The 27,287-nt window shown below is 37.9% G+C and overlaps 1 protein-coding gene across 1 annotated transcript in view; it reads left to right on the top strand.

Annotated features, from left to right (window-relative positions):
• The window catches only part of LOC103234271 (uncharacterized), a 28,376-nt gene extending 3,493 nt beyond the window's left edge, over positions 1-24,883 (top strand). Inside the window, 4 exon segments of the mRNA XM_007995978.3 lie at positions 7,142-7,268; positions 8,338-8,433; positions 23,332-24,679; positions 24,681-24,883. Of these exon segments, the coding sequence (XP_007994169.3) occupies positions 7,142-7,268; positions 8,338-8,433; positions 23,332-24,679; positions 24,681-24,771 (1,662 nt within the window). The 3' untranslated portion in view covers positions 24,772-24,883.
• Positions 24,884-27,287: the final 2,404 nt, after the last annotated feature.

Here is a 27,287-nt window from a genome sequence, read left to right as displayed (position 1 = left end):
GAGATCGCACAACTGCTCTCCAGCCTGGGCGACAGAGCGAGACTCCATCTCAAAAAAAACAAACAAATAAAGGCCATTCTAGTTTTTTTCTGGGTAGCCTCCCCTGCAGATGTCCAGTCTGCTCACCCCAGCCATGGAAGAAGCCTTTCTGCTGACACAACCCTGGAAAGCTGGGGACCCACAGGCAAAGGCAGTTAGGGTTAAGATGAAAGTGGACTGAGAGGGTCTTACTGATGATGTTGTTACTGTTTTGAGGCAGTTTCTAGGCTTTGGATATCAAACAAAGTTAGATTTATGTTAAAAAAAAAAAAAAAAATCGAATTCCAAAAGAGTATTGCAACAGGAAGAAGTACCAATTATAAAAATTTTAAGTATTGGAAAGTTTAGACTGACAAGGGCTTCCTTTCCTAGGGAGGAGCAAACAAGATTAGAGAGAAGGTGGGAGGGGAATGGCAAATGAAGAGTGAAAAATCAGATTTTAGATCAGAGAATGTTTTGCCATGAAGTCAGCATGTTCTTAAAAGGACATAAAATAAGCTTGTATGTTGACTCAGACTGAGGATAGTTCAAAGTTCTGGAGCCTGTGAAAAATTTTATTTAGTCCACTGAAGACAAATTCAGCTGATTCTTTTAATTGGAAAAAGAGGAAAATGTGCAGAGTTCTTACCAGAAAGAGGTCCCAATCTAAGCCCCACAAGAGGGTTCTTAGATTTTGCTCAAGAAAAAATTCAGAGTGAGTCCATAAAGTAAAAGGAAGTATTAAGAAATCTCAAGGTCAGAAGTTTGAGACCAGCCTGATCAACATGGTGAAACCCCATCTCTAGTAAAAATGTAAAAATTAGCCAGGCTTGGTGATGCACACCTGTAATCCCAGATACTCAGGAGACTGAGGCAAAATAATCACTTGAACCCAGGAGGCAGAGGTTGCAGTGAGCTGAGATCGTGCCACTGCACTCCAGCCTGGGTGACAGAGTGAGACTGTCTCAAAAAAAAAAAAAAAAAAAAAAAAGGAAAAAAAAAGAGAAGAAAGTAAAGGAATAAAAGAATGGCTTACTCTATAGGCAGAGCAGCCCAAGGGCTGCTGTTTGCACATTTTTATGGTTATTTCTTGATTATATGCTAAACAAGGGGTGGGTTATTTATGCCTCCCAATTTTAGACTATATAGGATAACTTCCTAATGTTTCCATGGTATTTGTAAGCTGTCATGACACTTGTGGGAGTGGTAACAGTGAGGGCAATCAGAGGTCACTCTCGTCACATCTTGGTTTTGGTGGGTTTTATTTGACTTCTTTATTGCAACCTGTTTTATCCACAAGGTCTTTATGACTTGTATCTTGTGCTGAGCTTCTATCCTATCCTGTTACTTAGAATGCTTAACGATCCAGGAATGCAGCCCATTTAGACTCAGCCCTGTTTTACCCAGCCCCTATTCAAGATGGATTTGCTCTGGTTCCTCTGACATCTCCCCTCTCTTTTTCACAAGGGTGCACTTAATCCTAAGGGTTGTAGAAGGATGAAGATCCATGTTCTGTAACTACTTCATGCTGAATAGGGGTGATAATATTTTTACCTAACTAGTCAGAGTTTTCTTGACCCTAAAAAACAAAACAAAGGATCAGTGACATTTTATGCGAAGTCAGAAAATATTACTTTAGTCTTCTATTAGTTCCATCCATTCAGTTAATTCCTATTCAGTTTGATAATCATGAACATTCCAGTTCTCTATGACTACTGAAAGTTTTTTCTCTATTCTAATGTCACAGTTTCTAAAGTTATCACACACTTGCATTTAAGAACATCTGTCGCTAGGCGCAGTGGCTCATGCCTGTAATCTCAGCACTTTGGGAGGCCGAGGCAGGTGGATTATATGAGGTCAGGAGTTCAAGACCAGCCTGACCAACATGGTGAAACCCTGTCTCTATTAAAAATATATATATATAAAAATAGCTGGACGTGGGGTGGACGCCTGTAATCCCAGCCTAGTTGGGAGGCTGAGGCAAGAGAATTACTCAAACCTGGGAGGCAGAGGTTGCAGTAAGCTGAGATTGCTTCATTGCACTCTAGCCTGGGCAACAGAGCAAGACTCCATCTCGAAAGAAAAAAAAAAATAGAACATCTGTCAAAGTTAACTATAAATCATCTTTTGAAGAGTATCAACACAAGATAATTGTCTGGATGACAAAGTCTTAGGGCAGTCACAGTGAAAAACAAACAAAAAGAAAACCCATGATTGACAAGGAAATTTGGTTAGCTCTATGTCATACAATAATTTTATGTAATGATTGTGATTATTAATGATGTTTTACCATGAAGTCAGCATGTTCTTAGAAGAGACATAAAATAATGTATTTTGACTCAGACTGAGGATAGTTATATTATCATATTAGTTATATTAGTCATATTAGAATTACAGGAGTTTTCCTTAATTTTGAAACACATACCAATAACATATTTACACAAACATAGTCTAAAAATAGTCAAACATGATTTCACATTTGACAGTCTTTTCTGTGTGATTTTTATGCTAAATGAGCCAAATTTTTACCATTATATTTGTGTATTATTTATATCAAACCCAATTCTTAATGAATGTTTTTTAATTTTTTTTTTTTTTTGAGACAGAGTCTCACCCTGTTGCCCAGGCTGGAGTGCTATGGCATGATCTCAGCTCACTGGAACCTCTGCCTCCTGGGTTCAAGCGATTCTCCTGCGTCAGCCTCTTGAGTAGCTGGGTTACAGGCGTACACCACAACACCCGGCTAATTTTTTTGTATCTTTAGTAGAGACTGGTTTCACCTTGTTGGCCAGGCTGGTCTTGAACTCCTGACCTTGTGATCAGCCCACCTTGTCCTCCCAAAGTGCTGAGATTACAGGCATGAGCCACCATGCACAGCCTCTTAATGAATCTTTATAGACAAATCTAATTTTAATGTTTGACTATAAGTTAATATTCTCATAAACCTTGTATAACTCTTCACAAAGTCCTTGTTGTTAAAGAGTAGATCAGTGCTTTAAGAGAAACCTGTCATTTTTATCTCAATGTTCAATTTCTAGAAAAACTGAATAATATCCATTTAACTTTAGTCAGTATGTTCACACACAGAATTGATTTTGCAATTAAATTTTAGCAAATCTTCCACAGTTTGTTTAAACCTTCAGTTGTATTCTATCTAATTAAAAACATTCCTCTAACCTTTTAATCTAGGCCAAAAAAAAATCCACATTTCCGTGTCTTACAACCTTTTATCAAAAACACATTTCACTTTCTCTGAATTCCTTGCATGTAAAACTGTTTTTCAGTAGTCAAAGTTACATGTTACAGTGTTAACTCTTAGTAACTTTTACTTTTGATGAAACCCTTGGTAAGTAAGGGATTTTAATTACATACTAGGCGTGGAATCTAGGACACAGACACAAGTGTATATAAGGTCTGACTCCAGTGTATTAATAGTTAGGGGGTGTGGCTAACTTGATGTGTCCCAGGCCTTACCTAGCTATAAAGCAGACAGGCTGTACAGTGAACAGTCATAGTGGCATTTTGAGAAGTCTTTAAGAGGCCTAATGACCTTTAAATTGTATAACATTTCTTGCATAAGTTTCTTTTAGTGAATTATTTCATAACTTATACAGACCATCTGCAATATGCTTGGGCTTTCTGATTTGTCCTAAACATTCCTCTTTTTAAATAACCAGTCATTTTATTTTAGGTTAATAATTTACTATACAACATCTTTTCTTATATGAAATCTCTTTTCTTTATAGCCTTTGTATATTTAGGGGGCATGGCTAATTCCATATGTCCCAAGGCCTTATTTAGAATCTACTGGCTTCAAGATAAGTAAATTGAACAATTTTTAAAAGTCAAAGAACCAATTTATGACCTTTAAGTATTTGGTAAATCTAATATGTGACATATAATTTAGATCAAATGTTTATATTTTGAAGACATTTTTGTTTTCCCAATGATCTTTAAAACTGTTTTTATATCCAAAAGATTACTTGTCACATGAACTAAAAGGTGTTACACTTTTTACTTTTCTGACAAAATATTTGATTTAAGCTCTTATTATTTTTAAACCAATTAATCAGAGTTCTTTCATATCACACACACAACACATGTAAATACAAAGACAGAAGATTCAGTAGTTGTAAAGTTTTTCTTTCTTTTTTTTTTTTTTGAAGGAAAGTTTGTATTATTTTAATTATTTTTATGTGTAGAAAACTCAACAGTGTACATTTAACCCAGTTTAGAGGCAAGTTCTTTAGACTTTGCCTTTTTGGGTGTGGCAATCTGAGCCACCGACTTGAGACCCAGAACCTTCTCTCCCCAGTGATGGCAGATCTCATCCTATCTGTCATTGTAATTGGTCCTGATAGCTTCCACCAGCTTAGCCAAAGCACCTTTGTCTTCTCAGTTAACCTGTGTGAAGATGACAGTGGTGCAGGTCTTCCTGTGGACTAGACGTCCCAGTCTTACCTTCCCCTTGATAATGCAGTAAGAGACTCCCATTTTACGACACAGGGCAGGCAAGAAGACAACTAGCTCGATGGGATCCACGTCATGTGCAGTCACCACCAGCTGAGCTTTCTTTTTCTCCACCAAGGTGGTGATAGTGTTAACTCCTGCTTGTAGGACAGGTGATCTTAATGGGGATGTCCCCTTTGCTAGCAGCTTTCTTCTCAGCCTGGGCCAACAGCCTCTGCTTCTCCTCTTGCTTTGTCTCTGGTCTGTACTTGTAGGCCAGCTTAAGCAGCTGAGTAGCTGTTTGGTGGTCCAGGGCCTGGGTGAACTGGTTAATTGCAGAAGAACACTTTCAGCCACTTATAGAGGATGGCTCTCTGCTGCTGCAACCTCATATAGCAGGGCCATTTTGGGTGAGGCCCCTTTTGGGCTGGATGTCCTGCCGAGTGCCACAATTCTTAGGCCTTTTCCCAAACAGGAAATTAACCACTCTCTTGGCCTCCTGCTTGTTCATAACAGCAGGGGCTGGAGCCTCCTTCTTCCCCTAGGCCTTCTTTCCTTTCTGATCTTGTAAAAATACAAAAATTAGCTGGGTTTGGTGGCATGTGCCTATAGTCCCAGCTACTCAGGAGGCTGAGGCAGGAGAATCTCTTGAACCTGGGAGGCGGAGGTTCCATTACTGTAGCAGAATTTGCTGGTGTCTGTGGCAGGGGAGGGCAGCTGTGGACAGGAAAAGAGGAACATATATTTTTATTTCCATGGAGCAACTCATTTTTTCCTGAATCTCTTCTGTTATAAAGGAGAGAAATGCGTGGACTTTTTGGTCTTGGTCCTTCTGTCTGTGGTTGTGAGGCTAGTGTCTGTGTGTGGAGGTGGTGCTGATGCCTTTAAGGGAATTTCCTCAAGATGCAGGTGTTACTTGTCCAGAGAATTTTATCTGAAAAGGATTTCCAGAGAAGGAGGAGAAAGAGGAATAATGGCTTCTTTCAGCTACACATGTCTCAGATCAATAGCTGTGTCCACTCTGCCTCCTGGAGTGCCATGTGTTTAGTACTTATAAACCTTCTCTACTTGTGTTTTTCCTCCCCAATGAGTTTGTTTGAGGTACTTTAAAAAATTCTTGTGATAGTCAAGGGTCTCTAAAAAATATTTGTTTCTGGCCAGGCATGGTGGCTCATGCCTGTAATCCCAGGATTTTGGGAGTCCGAGACAAGTGGATCACCTGAGGTTGGGAGTTCAAGACCAGCCTGACCAAGATGGATAAACCCCATCTCTACTAAAAATACAAAATGAGCTGGGCGTGGTGTCACGTGCCTGTAATCCTAGCTACTAGGAGGCTGAGGCAGGAGAATCACTTGAACCTGGGAGGCAGAGGTTGCGGTGAGCCGAGATGGCACCATTGCACTTCAGCCTGGGCAATGAGAGCAAAACTCTGTCTCAAAAAAAAAAAAAAAGTTTCTCGTGTACCAGAGCCTTCTCTACATCATGGCCTTTTATATGCAATGCAGAATTCCTACCATGAATTTTTGATCTGCCATATTGAAAGTGTTCCTTTTGTGACTGTTGAACATGGGAAGATGTGGATACTCAAGATTCCTATTGGGGGAAAGCTGAGGTCCTTAATAAAGATGGAGAACATATACGTTGTGGTTTCATCTAAACCCAGGAAGTTCTGAAAAAAGCATTAAGAGATACCTGGTCTCTAGAGTGCTAAAGAAAGACTACTTAAAATCATTATTAAAATTATGGTATGCGAGAGAGATCTTGACCTTTGCATAAAACTGATTTTTTTTAGGTTAAATTCAGTCTATAATTGACTTTTTGAGGAGCAATATCTCAGCAGTGATGCTATGTTCTTCTGTGTGCATCAGCACATCATAAAAATTTGTTCTAGTGTAGTTGATATTAATAATTAAAGAGCTATCTGACTTTTTTTTCACTGTAGAGTTAATTATTTTTTTCTTTATTATTAAGTATCTTTATACAGCTAATGTGCATAAACCATCACAATTAATCTGGGTTTTTTCCTTAGGCTTTTTTGTTTGTTTGTTTGTTGTTTTTTTTGCATGTATCTGTATTTGGAAAATGAAGACTCTTATCTTTGTTTACAAGCCAGAAAATTTGGGAAAAACACAGTCTCTTTCACTTGCCTAATGTTTGACAAAATAGTCTTCCTCGGTTAAAAACATTAGCATTACTAGTGACCTTGTTAGAATTTTAAAAACTCAGACTTTATTCCAGACCTTCTGAAAAATATATATATAAAAAAAAATCTTCACAACAGGATCTCCAGTCTATTGTACACATTAAAATTTGAGAGGTACCTTCTAACTGAACTTGTTTTTTCTTGTCTGAAAAATATACACAACTCATTATGATGTAAGTATAGCACTCAATGATGTATATGTTTGTGTTTGTGTCCTTAATTATATACGTTATCATCCAGAGAAGTATCATATATGCACTGGTGTTGTGAATCTTACGCCATTCTCTGCCCTCAGAGTAAGAGAATACATTAGAAAATATTTCTATGTTAAAAATTATTGGATAATTTCAGTTATTCTTGTAAGTCAGAATCAGTTCTCTTTACTCTCTCATTTCACCTCAATTCAAATAATAAATTCTGCCCATGGCCCCTTGGTAAATACATGTGTGTCTGTGTGTGTATGTTTTTCAGGAGACATTGACATTTAGGGATGTGGCCATAGAATTCTCTCTGGAGGAGTGGGAATGCCTGAACCCTGCTCAGCAGAATTTATATATGAATGTGATGTTAGAGAACTACAAAAACTTGGTCTTCTTGGGTGAGGATAACTTTAATACACAATTTTTAATATACCCTAAAGGTTTTATGTCTCTATTTTGTAGAATTTTTTTGATAATTTATGCTTTGCATAAGTGAGTTTCTGATCCCAGTTTTCAAGAAAATCTTGATGATTTATCTGTGTGGAAAAGAATTTCTTCAACATGTTTCATCTTGATCTAAACTTTCCACATTCCTGAGCTGATGTGTATCCTTCACTCTAGATTAGTGGTAATTCCAGAAATTTAGTGGCATAAACTATCATTACCCATATCTTAAAATCTATTTGCCATCACCAATTTTGGATTCAGGTAGTAAAATTAAAAACCTACAAATTTAAAATATTTTCTAAATAGTTAGAGATGTTTCTCTTTAGTTAGTATTTTCAGATTAATTTTATTTGTTTATTTATTTATTTTTTTTTTTTTGAGATGGAATCTCACCCTGTCGCCCAGGCTAGAGTGCAATGATGTGATCTTGGCTCACTGCAGCCTCCACCCTGGGTTCAAGCGATTCTCCTGCCTCAGCCTCCCAAGTAGCTAGGATTACAGGTGTGCACCTCTGTGCCCAGCAAATTTTTGTATTTTTAGTAGGTATGGTGTTTCACCATGTTGGCCAGGCTGGTTTCAAACTCCTGACCTCAGGGGATCCACCCGCCTTGCCCTTCCAAATTGCTGGGATTACAGTGTGAGCCACTATGCCTGGCCAAAACACTTTTTTGTTTTTGAAACAGAATTTTTCTCTTGTTGCCTAGACTGGAGTGCAGTGGCGCTACTACCTGCCACCTCCGCCTCCCGGGTGCAAGCAATTCTCCCTCTGAGCCTCTGGAGTAGCTGGGACTACAGGTACCCGCCACCATGCCCAGCTAATTTTGTATTTTTAGTAAAGATGGGGGTTTCACCATGTTGGACAGGTTGGTCTCAAACTTCTGACCTCAGGTGATCTGCCCGTCTCGGCCTCCCTTTGGATTTTCTAGAATATTCTGTCACATCCTTTTTACTGAGCACAGTACTAGGTTAGTAATTAGAGAATATAGGCAAGATTCATGTTATTTGTTTTTAATAAAGCAGGTATTGCTGTCTCTAAGCAAGACCCAGTCACCTGTCTGGAGCAAGAAAAAGAGCCCTGGAATATGAAGAGACATGAGATGGTGGATGAACCCCCAGGTAGGTGAGAGTGAAAAAAAACAGATGAGAGGTTCAAAGGTTAAAAAAAAAAAAAAGCATATATGCCAGTCCTTACAGTGTGATTTGGGAAGCATCTAGTTTCTGGGAGGCCTGAATGTTTTCTTAAGATTTTTTCTCACATGGGAGCATTTTCTGTCTTATGCTTTTAAATTCTCTAAGAATTTTACTTTTTCTTGGGGGATCTTCCTTCAAGCATACAGTGAAAGCCAAAGTTCTTGTCATAGCATATAAAAGACTGTACAATCTGACTGCTTTTTTATTTTTTGGGGGGACACACAAATGTCTGTATAATTTTGAAAAATTCTTTGTTAAATTATTTTTTAGTTCTCTTTTTGAATCCTGTCTGAAATATGTGAGAGTAGTGATTTCTGTTCCATTAAGCGTTTCTTGTTAATATTTTTGCATATTCCATCCCGTTTGTATTACTATAGTCTTAAAATATAGTTTGAAATTATAAATTATGATGTCCCTCTGCTTTGTTCTTTTTTCTCAAGAATGCTTTGGGTATTTGAAGTTTATTACAATTTCTTGTAAATTTTAGAATTGTATTTTCTACTGTGAAGAGAAGCCACTGGAATTATCATAGTTTATTAAATGTATAGATTACTTTAGATAATATGGCATTTTAACAATATTTATTCTTTCAATCCTAGACATGAAATTTTTTTTTTTTTTTTTTTTTTTTTTTGAGACAGAATCTCACTCTGTCACCAGGCTGGAGTGCAGTGGTACAATCTTGGCTCACTGCAACCTCCACTTCCTGTGTTCAAGTGATTCTCTCCTGCTTCAGCCTTCTGAGTAGCTGGTACTACAGGCTTGTGCCACCAAACATAGCTAATTTTTTGTATTTTTAGTAGAGATGGAGTTTCACCATGCTATTCAGGCTGGTCCCAGACTCCTGACCTTGTGATCTGTCCACCTCGGCCTCCCAAAGTGCTGGGATTACAGGCATGAGCCACTGCGCCCGGCCGACATTAAATATTTTAAAATTTATTTTTGTCTTCTCTAATTTTTTTCATTGATATCTTATGTATTTCATTGTAAAGATTTTTTACCTTCATTATATTTGTTCTCAGAAATATATTTTAATGCTATTGTTCATAAGATTATTTTCTTCCTCTGTTGTATCAGATAGTTTGTTTTAAGTGTATGGAACCATAACTTGTATGTTAATTTTATATTTTGTTAAGTTACTGACTGTGTTTATTAGTTTAGACAAATTTTTCTTTTTTTTCTTTTTTTGAGACACAGTCTCACTGTGTTGCCTAGGCTGGAGTGCAATGGCATAATCTCAGCTCACCACAACCTCTGCATCCTAGATTCAAGTGATTTTCTTGCCTCAGCCTCCCAAGTAGTTGGGACTACAGGTGCCCGGCACCATGCCCAGCTACATTTTTTTTTTTTTTTTTTTGCATTTTTAGTAAGACAGGATTTCACTACGTTGGCCAGGCTGGTCTTGAACTCCTGACCTTGTGATTTGCCCCTGTCAGCCTCCCAAAATGCTGGGATTACAGGTGTGAGCTACTGCACCTGGCTGTTTAGACAAATTTTAATGTACTGTTTGTGTTTTTTTAATATATAAGATCATATGATCCACAAACAGCAACTTTTTACTTATTTCTCTTTAATTCCAATGGCTTTTTAAAAATGTTTTTGACTAATTCTTGTGCCACACACTTTCGGTGCTACGTTAAAATAGAAACATTGACAATGGGCACAATATGGTTTTATATTGGCATCTGTGAATTTGAAGGAGCAAACAACTCCTTAGCTTTTATAAACAGGTTTCAGGAGGTAAAGATCTTTTTCTGTTGCGTCCCTAGGGTGATGGGATGCCCTCTAGGTTTGTAGTGAAGAGGGGTTGTAGTTTTGTCACAAAGCTGCTGGGTCTGCACTAGAGTCCACCTTTAGATGGCTTGTCACAAGGGCTTGGGTACTTGTAATTCCCATTTTGTTTTTGGACAGATTGTATATATTCGTTAAGACTTTGATTTGTAGGGCAGACACTAAGGCAGATTTCTGCAGTTGGCTCCATGTATAATGGCCCTTATATCAGTATGTGAATGGGTATTGCTTTCACTGAGTACCAGAGAGGATTTCTTCATTTCACTGTGTGGGTTTCTATTTAGGAAAAACTGATCATGATCTGTGGCTCAGAGAGCTGGAACTGAGTCTTTGGACTGCTTCAGGGACCACAGTAAAAACCAAGGTCTGTAGTCCTGTCTGCAAGACTGCAAATGGGTGTCTTCCTCCAGGTCTCTGGAAGGGCAGGACCTTTCCTAGACTGTAACCAGGAGGAGTTTGGGATGGTTATAGAGTTAACTTCAGAATTCTCTGTTGGACCAAGTTGGGTGAGCCATTTCTTGATCTGTAGCCAAAACCAAGGGTCCTGTAGTTTCCCACATGAATAAGTGCCTGTCCTCTGAAAAAACACACCTCAATTTTGGGCTTTAGCAGTGTTTCACAACTCCCTCCCTGCATCTCAAAGCTCTCTTAAAGGCACTTACTTTGGAGATAGGATCTTGTTTATTATCTCGGCTGGTCTTGAAATCCAGTCCTGCAGCAATTCTCCAACCTCAGTGTACCATGTAGCTGTCATTACAGATGTGAGCCATGATGCCTGGCTCTCTCCTGAAGGCATTTTTTGTCAGGGATGACTGAGTAATTTTTTTGTTGTGGCGAGGTTAATCAAATAGAGCACCTTCTATTTTTGTATGTCACTGATGTTACTCTTTCCATACATTTTTACTTTCTATTTTCTATTTCAAACTTGTCTGTCATTTTAGATTCAGACATTTAGGACAATATGCTAGAGTTTACATGTTTATACCTGAAGTAAATTAGATAATTGGTAGGCACTCCATATTACTAAAATGGTTACTTATAAATTTAAGTTTGCTGCAGGTAAAAAGGATTTAAAGGATTTTCACCCACTTTCTTCAGCATGTATCTAAATGATAACATAATTTCCTTCTTTCTTTTCTTTCTTCCTTTCCTTTTCTTCTCCTTTTCTTTTTCTTTTCTTTTCTTTTCTTTATCTCAGTGTGTCACCCAGGCTAGAGTGCAGTGGCATGATCTAGGCTCACTGCAACCTCCACCTCCCAGGTTCAGGCTATTCTCCTGCCTCAGCCTCCTGAATAGGTGGGACTACAGGCATGTGCCACCACACCTAGCTAGTTTTTTGTATTTTTAGTAGAAACGGGGTTTCACCATATTGGCCAGGCTGGTCTCGAACTCCTGACCTTGTGATCCACCTGCCTCAGCCTCCCAAAATGCTGGGATTACAGGCATGAGCCATTGTGCCCAGCCCAACATAATTTATTTCTAAATATTTGTTTTACATATCAGAGGCTCTAACCCTGTTTTGCAAAATGTAAGTTTTAATTTAGCGGTGTAATGATATTCTTTGCTTCTAAAGTTGGATTACAGTTGTTTCAATTTTGTGTAAGAATAGCATATATTTAAAACATAAAATGTGTCACATTTTTAACATGCTTTTTTTTTAAAGTTTCTTGTTAGACTATTCTATTTATAATGATACTGCATATTCTGTGAAATTTTACTGCCATACAGTGCATGCCAGTGATTCAAAATACCTGCCTTCCCTGAGTACACAGTCAACTATTGTAGTTATCCAGACAGTTCTTTTTTAATGGCACATTAATGTTGCATACCAGATTTTATGAGTAAACATGTCTCTTATTACACAGTTTCTTACTAGTATTTTTCAGTGTATATTTCCTAACATCAGCTTGTTGTGTTTTTTAGTTTTTCTTATAATTTTAACCAATTTGCAATTCTGTTTGTATACTTTAAGTCAATGTGAGGTTTAATTAAGAGATAAGTCAGCCATACATCTATCATGATCAGATTATATATGTGTGTGTTTTATCTATAAATATGACCTCATTATTGGTTATGACTTATCGTATATATTCTTTCTTAGCTGATTTTCAGTGACAGTTTTATCTTGTCTGAGTAGTCATGAAAATATTTTCTTTATGTCTTATTCTCACCATGTGTTTAATGATGAATATATGTGTGTATATGTATATATATATATAAATTTTTTTTTTTTTTTTTGAGACGGAGTCTCACTCTTTCACTCAGGCTGGTGTGCAGTGGCATAATCTCGGCTCACTGCAACCTCTGCCTCTTGGGTTCAAGTGATTCTCCTGCCTCAGCGTCCCAAGTAGCTGGGACTACAGTTGTCTGCCACCACACCCGGCTGATTTTTTGTATTTTTAGTAGAGATGGGGTTTCACCATGTTAGCCAGGATAGTCTCAAATCTCCTGACCTCGTGATCCACCCACCTTAGCCTCCCAAAGTGCTGGGATTGCAGGCATGAGCCACTGCATATATATTTTCTTTGTGTGAGAAAGACACTTTTGTGATTTGAAGGTAATTTTTGAGAAGATTTATAATTCTGTATTTTTTTGTGTTTTTCCTTTAGAAAAATTAATTGTTGTAAAAACACATAACAGGCTGGTCACGGTGGCTCACTCCTGTCATCCCAGCACTTTGGGAGGCCGAGGCAGGCAGATCACTTGAGGTCAGGAGCTCCAGACCAGCCTGGCCAACGTGGTGAAACCCTGTCTCTACTAAAAATACAAAATTAGCCAGACATGGTGGCATATGCCTGTAATTTGAGCTACACAGGAGACTGAGGCAGGAGAGTCATTAAACCCAGTAGGCAGAGGTTGCAGTGAGCTGAGATCATGCCACCGCACTCTAGCCTGGGTGAGAGAGCGAGATTCTGTCCCAAAAAAACCAAATAAATAAGAAAAAACAAACAAAACAGATAACATAAAATTAAGCATCTTACATCTATTTAAGTGCGCATTCCAGACATGGTGGGGGCTCACATCTGTAATCCCTGGATTTTGGGAGGCCGACACAGGACTATCATTTGAGCCCCAAAGTTTGAGACTAGCCTGGACAACATACGGAGATTTCCTCTCTACAAAAATTTTTTTTTTTTTTTTTTTTTTTTTTTTTTTTGAGACGGAGTCTCGCTCTGTCGCCCAGGCTGGAGTGCAGTGGCCCGATCTCAGCTCACTGCAAGCTCCGCCTCCCGGGTTCATGCCATTCTCCTGCCTCAGCCTCCCGAGTAGCTGGGACTACAGGCGCCCGCCACCACGCCCGGCTAGTTTTTTGTATTTTTTAGTAGAGACGGGGTTTCACCTTGTTAGCCAGGATGGTCTCGATCTCCTGACCTCGTGATCCGCCCGTCTCAGCCTCCCAAAGTGCTGGGATTACAGGCTTGAGCCACCGCGCCCGGCCACAAAATTTTTAAAAAATATCCAGGCATAGTGTTGTGTACCTGTGGACCTAGCTATTTGGGAGATTTAGGGAGGATTACTTGAGCCTAGGAGTTTGAGGCTGAAATGAGACAAAATTGTGCCACTGCACTTTAGCTTGGGTGACAGAGTGGACCCTGTCTCAAAAAGAAGCTGTATGTTTCAGGGATGTTAAATACATTCACACTGTTACGCAAAAGACTTCTAGAAATTTTACATGTTGTGAAACTAACACCCAATATCCATTTAAGTAACAAGAACCCATTTTACCCTCTCCCCAGCCCATGACAAACACCCTTCCACTTTCTGTTTTTATGATTGTGACTACTTAAGATATCTCATATAAGTGGAATTGTATTCATCATTTTGTTTCTAGCTTATTTCAAGTGACATAATATTTTCAAAGTTTATCTTAAAATGTGACAAGATTTCTTTGATAATTGATTTAATTATAATATTTGATAATCTTTGATTTCTGTGATAATATTTCATTGAATGTATATGTTACATTTTTGATGTGTTTATAAATTAAGAGACACCTGGGTTGCTTCTGCCTTTTGGCTTTTGTGAATACAGGTACAATAAACATGGATGTTCAAATATGTCCCAGGTCCTGTGTTGGATATTTTGGATATAGATTGATAAGAGTGGGATTGCTGTATTTGATAATTCCATTTTTAATTATTTAAGAAGCATTTATAACATTTTAAAATAATGGCTGCTTCCTTATTTTCTACCAACAATCAATATAGGCTTTATTTTCATTGCATCATCAACAGATTTGGTGTTTTAAAAAACATGTATATTTTCAAACATATACTGTAGTGGCCATTGTAATGAGATTTTATTTATTTATTATTTTTTATTTTTTGAGAGGGAGCATTGCTGTTGTCATCCAGGCCTGCTGTTGTCACCCAGGCAATGGTGTGATGGCTCACTGCAACCTCTGCCTCCCGGGTTCCATCAATTCTCCTGCCTCCACCTCCTGAGTAGCTGAGGTTACAGGTGCCTGCCACCATGCCAGGCTAATTTTTATATTTTTAGTAGAGATGGGGGTTTCACCATGTTGGCCAGGCTAGTCTTGAACTCCTGACCTCAGGTGATCCATCTACCTTGACCTGCCAAGGTGCTGGGATTACATGCGTGAGCCACTACGCCTGGCCTCATTTTTATTTTTATGCGTTTCTCTACAAATCATTAATTTTGCTTTTCTTTTCAAATGGTTTTTCCCATTTGGGTATCTTTTTTGATGAAAATTTAGTTCAATTATTTTTTCTTTTTTTTTTGGTGGGGGTGAGTCTCACTCACCAAGGCTGGAGTGTAATGGCACAATCTCAGCTCACTGCAACCTCTGCCTCCTGGGTTCAAGCGATTCTCCTGCCTCAGCCTCCTGAGTAACTGGGATTACAGGTGCCAAAGTTACTCTTTGTCTTCCACCATGATTGTAAGTTTCCTGAGACCCTCACCGGAAGCAGATGCTGTTACACCCTTCTTGTACAGTCTGCTGAACTGTGAGCCAAATAAACCTTCTTTCTTTATAAGTTACACACTCAGGTATTCCTTTATATCATAATAGTTAATACAGTCTATAATGTCTGTTTTCTGTTTTCTTACTATTTTATCTGAATTTTCTATTTATTGTTGCAAATGAGGTCTTGATCTCCACAATTATGTTGCTATGTATTTCTTCGTTCACCTTTGTCAAAGTTTGCTTTATATATTTTTGAGCCCTTATGTCATATATATGTATACATGTAAATCGATGTGATAGTTACAGATTCCTGGTAAATTGACAAATTTGACCGTTATATAATATCGTGTTTGTCCTATGCTATTATATACAAGCATATGTCCTATGTTGTTATATACAAGCATATTATGTACAATATAATTATTACCACCTCACCCAATTGTGGTTACTACTTGCATGGAATATAGATTTTTTTCAATTCTGTTACTTTCAACCTATTTGACTCAATGCTAAAATATGTCTCTTATAGACAGCAAATTGTGTACTTTTTAACTTAAGCTATTAAGGCATCTTATTTCTTTTTATAAAAGAAAAATTTAATTTAATTTTTATTTTTTTGAGATGGCGTCTCTCTCTCTCTCTCGCCCAGGCTGGAGAGCCATGGTCTCTGCTCACTGCAACCTCCACCTCCTGGATTCAAGTGATATTCCTGCCTCAGTCTCCCAAGTAGCTGGGACTACAGGCGTCATGGCTAATTTTTATATTTTTAGTAGAGACGGGGTTTTACCATGTTGGTCAGGCTGGTCCCAATCTGACCTTGTGATCTGCCCGCCTCGGCCTCCCAAAGTGCTGGGATTACAGGCATGAAGCACTGCGCCTGGCCAATGTATTTATTTTTGAGATACAGTCTCACGCTGTCATCCAGGCTGGTTTGCAGTGGCATGATCATGACTCACTGCAGCCTCAGCCTCCCAAACTCAGATGATCTCATTTCAGTTTCTTGAGTAGCTGGTTTGCAAATGTGTGCCATCCCAAACCCAGATAGTTTTTTGTACTTTTTTCTGTAGAGACAGTTTTTTGCCATGTTGTCTAGGTTGGTCTCAAAGTCTTGAGTTAAAGTTCCCTCGGCCTCCCAACATTCTGAGATTACATTATTTTTATTAAGTAATTTAACTAATTTATTTTTAAAATGATTGCTTAAAGATATAAAGTTACTATTACCAGTTTTATTGTTGTTTTTTTAAATTAAATTAAATTAAATTTTATGTTCCAGGATACATGTGCAGGATGTGCAGGTTTGTTACATAAGTAAACGTGTGCTGTGGTGGTTTGCTGCACTTATTAACCCCTCACCTCGATGTTAAGCCCTGCATGCATTAGCTATTTATCCTGATGCTCTCCCTCCCCGTGACAGACCCCAGTGTGTGTTGTTTCCCTCCATATGTCCATGTGTTCTTATTGTTCAACTCCCACTTATAAGTGAGAAAATGTGGTGTTTGGTTTTTTGTTCTTGTGTTAGTTTGCTGAAAATAATGGCTTCCAGCTCCATCTCTGTCTTTGCAAAGTACGTGATCTTGTTCCTTTTAATGGCTGCATAGTAGTCTATGGTGCATATGTACCACATTTTATTTATCCAGTCTGTTATATACAGGCATTTGGGTTGATGCCATGTCTTTGCTATTGTGAATATTGCTGCAATGAAGATACACATCCATGTATCTTCATAATAGAATGATTTATATTCCTTTGAGTATATACCCAGTAATGGGATTGGTGGGTCCAATAATGTATGTGGTTCTAGGTCTTTGAGGAATCGCCATTCTGGCTTTCACAATGGTTGAACTAATTTACATTCCCACCAAAAGTGTAAAAGCATTTCTATTCCTCCGTAACTTCACCACCATCTGTTTTTTGACTTTTTAATAATCACCATTCTGACTGGTGTGAGACGGTACCTTATTGTGGTTTCAATTTCCATTTCCTTACTGATCACTGATGTTGAGCTCCACATAAATGTCTTCTTTTGAGAAATGCTGCTGCTTGTTCTTTGCTCACTTTTTTTTTTTTTTTTTTTTTTTTTTTTTTTTTTTTTTTTGAGACCGAGTTTTGCTCTTGTTGCCCAGGCTGGAATGCAATGGCGCAAACTCAGCTCACTGCAACCTCTGCCTCCCAGGATCAAGTGATTCTCCTGCCTCAGCCTCCCAAGTAGCTGGCATTACAGGGATGTGCCGCCTTGCCTGGCTAATTTTTTGTATTTTTAGTAGAGGTGGAGTTTCTCCATGTTGGTCAGGGCTGTTCTTAAACTCCCAATCTCAGGTGATCCGCCCACCTCGGCCTCCCAAAGTGCTGGGATTATAGCCATGAGCCACTGTGCCTGGCCTTTGTTCACTTTTTAATGGGGTTAATTCTTGTAAATTTGTTTAAGTTCTTTGTAGACTCTGGATATTAACCTTAGTCAGATGAATAGATTGCAAAAATGTTCTCCCATTCTGTAGATTGTCTGTTCACTCTGATGATAATTTTCTTTTCTTTTCTTTTCTCTTTTCCAGACAGAGTCCTGCTCTGTCACCCAGGCTGCAGTGCAGTGGTGTGATCTTGGCTCACTGCAACCTCCCGGGTTCAAGCAATTCTCTGCCTCAGCTACTAGAGTAGCTGGGATTACAGGCACCTGCCACCATGCCCGGCTAATTTTTGTATTTTTAGTAGAAATTGGGTTCCACCATCTTGGCCAGGCTGGTCTTGAACTCCTGACCCCATCCTCATCCAACCCCTTCAGCCTCCCAAAGCGCTAGGATTACAGGTGTGAGTCACCACACCTGGTGATAATTTCTTTTGCTGTGCAGTAGCTCTTTAGTTTCATTAGATCCCATTTGTCAATGTTTGCTTTTGGTGCAATTGCTTTTGACGTTTTCATTGTGAAATCTTTGCCCATGCCTATGTCCTGAATGGTATTGCCTAGATTTTCTTCAAGGGTTCTTGTAGTTTTGGGTTTCACATTTAAGTCTTTAATTCATCTTGAGTTAATTTTTGTATAGGTGTAAGAAAGGGGTCCAATTTCAATTTTCTGCATATGGCTAGCCAGTTCTCCCAGCGCCATTTATTAAAAGGGAATGCTTTTCCATTGCTTGTTTTTGTCAGGGTTTTCAAAGATCAGATGGTTGTAGATATGTAGTCTTATTTCTGAGTTCTCTCTTCTATTCCACTGGTCTATATGTATGTTTTTATAACAGTACCAGGCAGCTTTGGTTACTACAGCTTTGTAGTGTAGTTTGAAGTTGGATACCATGATGCCTCCAGCCTTGTTCTTTTTGCTTAGAATTCTCTTGGCTAGGCCAGGTGCAGTGGCTCATGCCTGCAATCCCAGCATTTTGGGAGGCCAAGGCAGGTGGATCGCTTGAGGTCAGGAGTTCGAGAGAAGCCTGGCCAACATGGTGAAACCTTGCCTCTACTAAAAATACAAAAAATTAGCCGGGTATGGTGGCGTATTCCTGTAATCCCAGCTACTTGGGAGGCTGAGGCAGGAGCATTGCTTGAACCCGGGAGGCAGAGGTTGCAGTGAGCTGAGACCATGCCACTGCACTCCTGCCTGGGTGACAGAGTGAGACTCTGTCTCAAAAAAAAAAAAGAAAAGAATTACCTTGGCTATATGGGGTCTTTTGGGTTTTCATATGAGTTTAAAAATTTTTTTTTCTAATTCTGTGAAGAATGTTAGTGGTAGTTTAGTCAGAATAGCATGGAATCTATAAATTACTTCGAGCAGTATGGGCATTTTTACAATATTGCTTCTTTCTGTCTTTTTTGTTTGTGTCCTCTCTGATTTTCTTACGCAGTGGTTTGTAGTTCTCCTTGAAGAGGTCCTTCACTTCCCTTGTTAGATTTATTCCTTGGTACTTTGTTATCTTTGTAGCAATTGTGAATGGGAGTTTATTCATGATTTGATTCTCTGCTTGTTTATTGTTGGCGTATTGAAATGCTTGTGATTTTTGCACATTAATTTTGTATCCTGAGACTTTGCTGAAGTTGCGTATAAGATGAAGAAGCTTTTGGGCTGAGACAGTGGGGCTTTCTAGATCTAGGATCATGTCGTCTACAGACAGTTTGACTTCCTGTTTGAATATCACTTATTTATTTCTCTTGCCTGATTTCCCTGGTCAGAAATTGGAATACTATGTTAAATAAGAGTGGTGGGAGAGGTCATCGTTTTCTAGTGCCATTTTTCAAGGGGAATGCTTCCAGCTTTTGCCCTTTGGTATTGGCTATGGGTTTGTCATAGATAGCTCTTATTATTTTGATATATGTTTCGTGAATACCTTGTTTATTGAGAGTTTTTAACATGTTGGGATGTTAAATTTGATCGAAGGCCTTTTCTGCATTTTTGAGATAATCATGTAGTTTTTGTCTTTAGATCTGTTTATGTGATGAATTACATCGATTTTTGTATGTTGAACCAGCCTTCCATCCTGGAAATAAAGCTGACTTGAATTACATCAATTTTTGTATGTTGAACCAGCCTTGCATCCCAGGAATAAAGCTTTTTAACGTGCTGCTGGATTCACTTTGCCAGTATTTTATTGAGAATTTTTGCATTGATATTTATCAGGAATATTGGCTTGAAGGTTTTTGTGTGTATGTGTGTGTGTGTTGTTGTTGTTTTATTTTGTTATATCTCTGCCATGCTGGCCTCATAGAATGAGTTAAGGAGAGACCCCTCCTTTTCCATCATTTGGAATAGTTTCAGAAGAAATGGTGCCAGATCCTCTTTGTGCTTCTGGTAGAATTCAGCTATAAATTTATCTGATCCTGGACTTTTTTGGTTAGTAGGCTATTTGTTACCACCTCAATTTCAGAACTTGTTATTGGTCTATGCAGGGATTCAACTTCTTCTGGTTCAGTCTTGAAAGGATAGATGTGTCCAGGAATTTTTCCATTTCTTCTCGATTTTCCAGTTTATGTGCACAGAGGTGTTTATAGTATTTTCTGAACATTGTTTTTATTTCTGTGTGGTCAGTGCTGAGATCCCCTTTATCACTTTTATTGTCTATTACATTCTTCTCTCTTTTTTTCTTTATTAGTCTAGCTAGCAGTCTATTTTATTAATTTTGTCAAAAAAAAAAAACAGCTCCTGGATTCATTGAGTTTTTTGAAGGGTTTTTTTGGGTCTCAGTGTCATTCACTTCCAGTCTGAATCTGGTTATTTCTTGTCTTCTGCTAGCTTTAAGTTTTGTTTGCTCTTGGTTTTCTCATTCTTTTAGTTATGATGTTAGGGTGTCCATTTAAGATCTAACTTTTTGATGTGAGTATTTAGTGCTATAAATTTCCCTCTTACACTGCTTTAGCTGTGTTCTAGAGATTCTGGTACATTGTCTCTTCATTCTCATTGTTTTCAAATACTTTTTTGATTTCTGATTTAGTTGTATTATTTACCCAGAAATAAAGAGGAGCAAGTTGTTCATTCAGGAAATTCATTCAGGAGTAGGTTGTTCAGTTTTGATGTAGCTGTGTGGTTTTGTGTAGCTGGGATTACAGGCGCCCGCCACCACACCCAGCTAATTTTTTGTATTTTTAGTAGAGATGGGGTTTCACTATGTTGGCCAGGCTGGTCCCAAACTGTGTTGTGACTCTTTATCCAGCTTGCCCTTCTGTGTCATTGAATTGAGGTATTCAGCCTATTATATTTAAGGTTAATATTGTTATGTGTGATTTTGATTCTGTCCAAGTGGTGCTAACTGCTTATTTTGCAGAGTTGTTGATGTAGTTGTTTATAGCATAATTGATCTTTGTACTTCAGTGTGTTTTTGCAATGACTGGTAATGGTTTTTTCTCCTAACCTTAGCGCTTCTTTCAGGAGCTCTAGCAAGGCAGGCCTGGTAATGATGTGTTCCTTAGCATTTGCTTGTCTCAAAAGAATTTTATTTTTCTCCACTTATGAAGACTTACTACTGTTATTTTATTGTTTTATTTGCTTCTTGTATCTTTGTTCCTCATTTTCTCTTTTTCTGTCTTTGTGTCTTTGTTATACTTATCTTGATATGCTTTTATTTCTTTCCCATTTGTTTTATGTATCTGTGCAAATATATTCTTGGGGTTACCTTGGGGATTATATAAAACCTCTAAAAGATACAACAATGTATTTTAATCTGGTAAAAAATGAACTTCAGGCCAGATGTGGTGGCTCACACCTATATTCCCAGCACTTTGGGAGGTCGAGGTGGGTGGATCACAAGGTCAAGGGATCGAGACCATCCTGGCCAACAAGATGAAACCCCATCTCTACTAAAAATACAAACATTAGCTGGGCATGGTGGTGCACACCTGTAGTCCCAGCTACTTGGAAGGCTGAGGCAGGAGAATCACTTGAACTCAGGAGGTGGAGGTTGCCGTGAGCTAAGATTGCACCACTGCACTCCAGCCTGGTGACAGAGTGAGACTGCATATCAAAAGAAAAAAAAAAAAGAAAGAACTTTAGTTGCATTGAAAATTTTTTTTCTCATTATATCTGCCTTCAAATTTGTCATTGATGTTGCCAATTATATATTTTATATTGTATATTCACTAACAAATGTTTATAATGATTTCTATGCTTTTACCTTTCAAATTTTAGAGAATAATTAATATTTTTGCACTATTATTATAATGCTAAGAACTTCCATTTTTGTGTATGTGCATTTTTTTCCCAGAGAATAATGTATTTTATATGATGTTGTGTTGTTTTGTTGAATCATGTTATTTTCAGTAGCAGCAACGGTTATCAGCACCTTTTATATGTAAGGCATATGAAGAGCCAATATACTTTTTCATTATTTGGTAATTTTTGAAGGTTTTTTTCTTTCTACTTGGCAGGACAGATATGCTGATGGTATTATTCTAACTTGATAGCTATTTTTTTCAGGACTTTGACTATATCACATAGTTTCCTTCTGGCCTGCAAAGTTTTTTTGACAGTTTACCAGCTATCTCATAAAACTATACTTGTAAATGACATGTCGTTTTTATCTTGCAGCTCCATTCTCTTCTTCGAAATTGTGCCTATATATGTGTTTGTTATAAATATCTTTGTGTGTATCCTAGTGTGTTTATTGAGCTTCTTCATTTTGACATTTTTTCTTTCCAAATTTTTTATATTTTCCTTTATAATTTCTGTTTTTTGGGGTATTTTAAATATTTTTGTTCTTATCCTCATTTTTTTCTGCTTTTCTGTAGTTCTGTGTTCCTATTTTACTCATTGAGTATTCAATTTATTTTCAATTTTAAAAATTAATGTATACATCTTTTTATGGTTTCTTTCTGAAAATCTTATAATTTTGATGGAAAGATTTTGCCCTATTTTGTATTCATTGTAATCTTTGATTAATATTTGAACATTAAATAAAGCTACCTGTCACATTGTTTATAATGTAGCTTTGTCCTGGCATAGTCTGAAAACAATTATCTTGGTTTGAGGTCCTGTGAGACTCTCAAACATGTTCTTAGAGTGTGTCTTGTCTAAATTTTTGTGTTTATTTTTTAGTTAAAGGAGTTTATTTCTGTTTCATCTTCATCAGCAATCATTTGCTATATCTGTTTTCTGTCTGTGGTACTGCAGTCTCTCTGCTGCTGTAACATTTACCTTTGGTCTCAGGAGACCCAAACTGTAATTCCAAAATATACCACCATTTTTTTCAGCACTTTATGTTATGGGAGACCACTTTCTGGAAAGGCCCCTAGAAGCAAGTAATATAGATGTATGTGCCAGTATTTTACTTGTTTATTAAAAAAGAAATGAAAAGTTAGCATTTACTTAGAAAGGCACTATGTTATATTGGGGAGTAGGAAGAACTGTGTTGGCTAAATGCCACAGACTTTTCTTTTTCTTCTGTGTCTTTGTATTCCTGTGTACTCACCTGTGTACTCACCTGGGGAAATTTACACACTTATTTTAAGTTGTCCTCAAATGTATTTTGGTCAGTATGTTTTTATTGCATTTATATGTCTATGAAGGATTTAGGGCCTATGGTATTTTATTATGGCATCTTGCTTATGTAGTTTGTATAATATAGGTTAGATTTGTAAAGTATGTTTATCAGAGTCTAGTAAGTTGAATAATTTGTTGTTTTTATTTCTTTCAGCTATGTGTTCTTATTTTACCAAAGACCTTTGGCCAGAGCAAGACATAAAAGATTCTTTCCAACAAGTGATACTGAGAAGATACGGAAAATGTGAACATGAGAATTTACAGTTAAGAAAAGGCTCCACAAGTGTAGATGAGTATAAGGTGTACAAAGAAGGTTATAATGAACTAAACCAGTGTTTGACAACTACCCAGAGCAAAATATTTCCATGTGATAAATATGTGAAAGTCTTTCATAAACTTTTAAATGCAAATAGACATAAGACAAGACAGACTGGAAAGAAACCTTTCAAATGTAAAAAATGTGGCAAATCATTTTGCATGCTTTTACACCTAAGTCAACATAAAAGAATTCATATTAGAGAGAATTCTTACCAATGTGAGGAATGTGGCAAAGCCTTTAAATGGTTCTCAACCCTTACTAGACACAAGAGAATTCATACTGGAGAGAAACCCTTCAAATGTGAAGAATGTGGCAAAGCTTTTAAGCAGTCCTCAACCCTTACTACACATAAAATAATTCATACTGGAGAGAAACCATACAAATGTGAAGAATGTGGCAAAGCCTTCAACCGGTCCTCACACCTTACTACACATAAGATAATTCATACTGGAGAGAAACCCTACAAATGTGAAGAATGTGGCAAAGCTTTTAACCAGTCTTCAACCCTTACTACACATAAGTTCATTCATGCTGGAGAGAAACCCTACAAATGTGAAGAATGTGACAAAGCTTTTAACCGATTCTCATACCTTACTAAACATAAGATAATTCATACTGGAGAAAAATCTTACAAATGTGAAGAATGTGGCAAAGGCTTTAATTGGTCCTCAACCCTTACTAAACACAAAAGAATTCATACTGGAGAGAAACCTTACAAATGTGAAGTGTGTGGCAAAGCCTTTAATGAGTCCTCAAACCTTACTACACATAAGATGATTCATACTGGAGAGAAACCCTACAAATGTGAAGAATGTGGCAAAGCCTTTAACCGGTCCCCACAACTTACTGCACATAAGATAATTCATACTGGAGAGAAACCTTACAAATGTGAAGAATGTGGCAAAGCTTTTAGCCAATCATCAATCCTTACTACACATAAGAGAATTCACACTGGAGAGAAACCCTACAAATGTGAAGAATGTGGCAAAGCTTTTAACCGATCCTCAAATCTTACTAAACATAAGATAATTCATACAGGAGAGAAATCTTACAAATGTGAAGAATGTGGTAAAGCCTTTAACCAATCCTCAACTCTTACTAAACATAAGAAAATTCATACTAGAAAGAAACCCTACAACTGTGAAGAATGTGGCAATGCATTTAACCAGTCCTCAAACCTTATTAAACAAAATAATTCATACTGGAGAGAAACTCTACAAATGTGAAGAATGTGGGAAAGCCTTTAAGCAGTCCTCAACTCTTACTAAGCATTAAAAATTGGCCGGTGCAGTGGCTCATGCCTGTAATCCCAGCATTTTGGGAGGCTGAGGCGGGCGGATCACGAGGTCAAGAGATCGAGACCATCCTGGCCAACATGGTGAAACCCTGTCTCTACTAAAAATACAAAAATTATCTGGGTATGGTGGCGCGTGTCTGTATTCCCATCTACTTGGGAGGCTGAGGCAGGAGAATCACTTGAACCTGGGAGGCGGAGGTTGCAGTGAGCCAAGATTGCATCACTACACTCCAGTTTGACAACAGAGTAAGACTTCGTCTCAAAAAAAATTTACTGTACAGAAACCCCACAAGTGTGAAAAACATGGCAAAGCCTTTAAGAAGCCCTCAATTCTTAACAGACATAAGATAATTATACTGGAGAGAAACTCTACAAATCAGAAAGATGTGACTACTTTTGACAATGCTTCAAACTTTTCTAACCATAAAAAAAATTATACTGGTGAGAAATCCTAGAAATCTGAAGAGTGAGACAAAGCCTTTAAATGGTTGTCACACTTGATTGTAGGTAAGATAATTCATACTGGAGAAAATGCCTACATGTGTGAACAATGTGGCAAAACTTTTAACCAATGCTCACACTTTATTGCCAGGAAAACATTTATACTTGAGATAAATTATACAAATATAAAGACTATGAAAAAACCATTAATAGCTGCTCACATTTTGCTCAACACCAGAGAGTTCATACTTAATAGAAGCATTATAAGTGCAATTACTGTCAAAAGATCTTTCAGAAAATATAAGCTTTTATAGTGAAGAGTATTTATTTTGAAGTTGAACATTACAAATATAAAGAGGATTGTAGTGCCTTTACTTGTATCACAGATCTTATTGTAGACATTTTCTTCTAGAGGAAAACTCTGAAGCAGTTGATCAAACTTTGTTCAACATCAGGGAATTTATATTGAAAAATTGTGCAAGTATAATAAATTTGGAAAAACAATTTTTCAAAAACTTCAGCTTAGAAATCAACAGAATTATGCTAGAATGTATTTTTCCAGATGCAATAAAAGTAAAATATTTAATCCATAATTAAGTCTATGGAAATATCAGAGAATTTGTGGTAGAAATATATAAGGTACTGACACTTCAGATATACTAAATCAGAGTGCTGAGTATAGAAAATCTAAAACTAAAGTTGGTAGAAAAATTATTTGTATAGAACTTTTAAGAGGATCAGAAGGTTTTTTGCAGAGTTATAACTACATTCAAAGTATACTTTTATTTCTTGAAAAATATTACAGAGTTTTTGAAAAGTGAATAATGTCATCATTCAACTCTGAAATTATTTCCTACTGTGTCTTCATTCCTGTTGGATTACATGTGAAAGCATGGGATTAATTGTTACTGCATCAAAGATAAGAGAGATTCTTTTGTCTGTTTGTTTGTTTTTTGAGACTGAGTTTCACTCTTTCACCCAGGCTAGAGTGCATTGGCATGATCTCGGCTCACTACAACCTCTGCCTTCTGGTTTCAGGCGACTCTCCTGCCTCAGCATCCCGAGTAGCTGGGATAACAGGTACCCACCACCAAGCCCGGCTAATTTTTGTATTTTTAGTAGAGATGGGGTTTCACCGTGTTGGCCAAGCTGGTCTTGAACTCCTGACCTCAGGTGATCCACCCACCTTGGCCTCCCAAAGTGCTGGGATTACAGGCTTGAGCCACCATGCCCAGCCTATGGCATATTTTAATAGAGGAATACAACATATAATAATAACAGGGTTAAGTGAGGCATCCATCATCTGTAGCATTTCTCCTTTGTTTTACAAACAATCCAGTTCTACACTTTTTAAAAATTGTAAAATGTACAATTAAATTTTTATTTACCACAGGGTTATTTTTATGGTCATAATAACAATTACAAAGTATAAATGAAATTCATTTCTAAATTCTTAATAAATATTTTTTCATACCAGATGTGGTGGCTCACGTCTGTAATCCCAGCACTTTGACAGGCTGAGTGAGGGGGTGGATCTCGAGGTCAGGAGTTCGAGACCAGCCTGCCCAATATGCAGAAACCCCGTTCTACTAAAAATATAAAAATTGGCCAGGCGCGGTGGCTCAAGCCTGTAATCCCAGCACTTTGGGAGGCCGAGACGGGTGGATCACGAGGTCAGGAGATCGAGACCATCCTGGCTAACACAGTGAAACCCCGTCTCTACTAAAAAATACAAAGAACTAGCCAGGCGATGTGGCTGGCGCCTGTAGTCCCAGCTACTCGGGAGGCTGAGGCAGGAGAATGGCGTGAACCCAGGAGGCGGAGCTTGCAGTGAGCTGAGATCCGGCCACTGCACTCCAACCTGGGCAACAGAGCGAGGCTCCGTCTCAAAAAATAAAAAAATAAAAAATTAGCCAGGCGTGGTGGCATGTGCTTGTAATCCCAGCTACTCAAGAGGTTGAGGCAGGAGAATCACTTGAACCTGGGAGGTGGAGGTTGGCAGTGAGCCAAGATAACCCCACTACACTCCAGCCTGGGCAACAGAGTGAGGCTC

The sequence above is a fragment of the Chlorocebus sabaeus genome, chromosome 6, assembly GCF_047675955.1.
Source record: "Chlorocebus sabaeus isolate Y175 chromosome 6, mChlSab1.0.hap1, whole genome shotgun sequence".
NCBI classification, from domain to species: Eukaryota; Metazoa; Chordata; class Mammalia; order Primates; family Cercopithecidae; genus Chlorocebus; species Chlorocebus sabaeus.
This window is presented reverse-complemented; position numbering and strand designations above follow the sequence as displayed.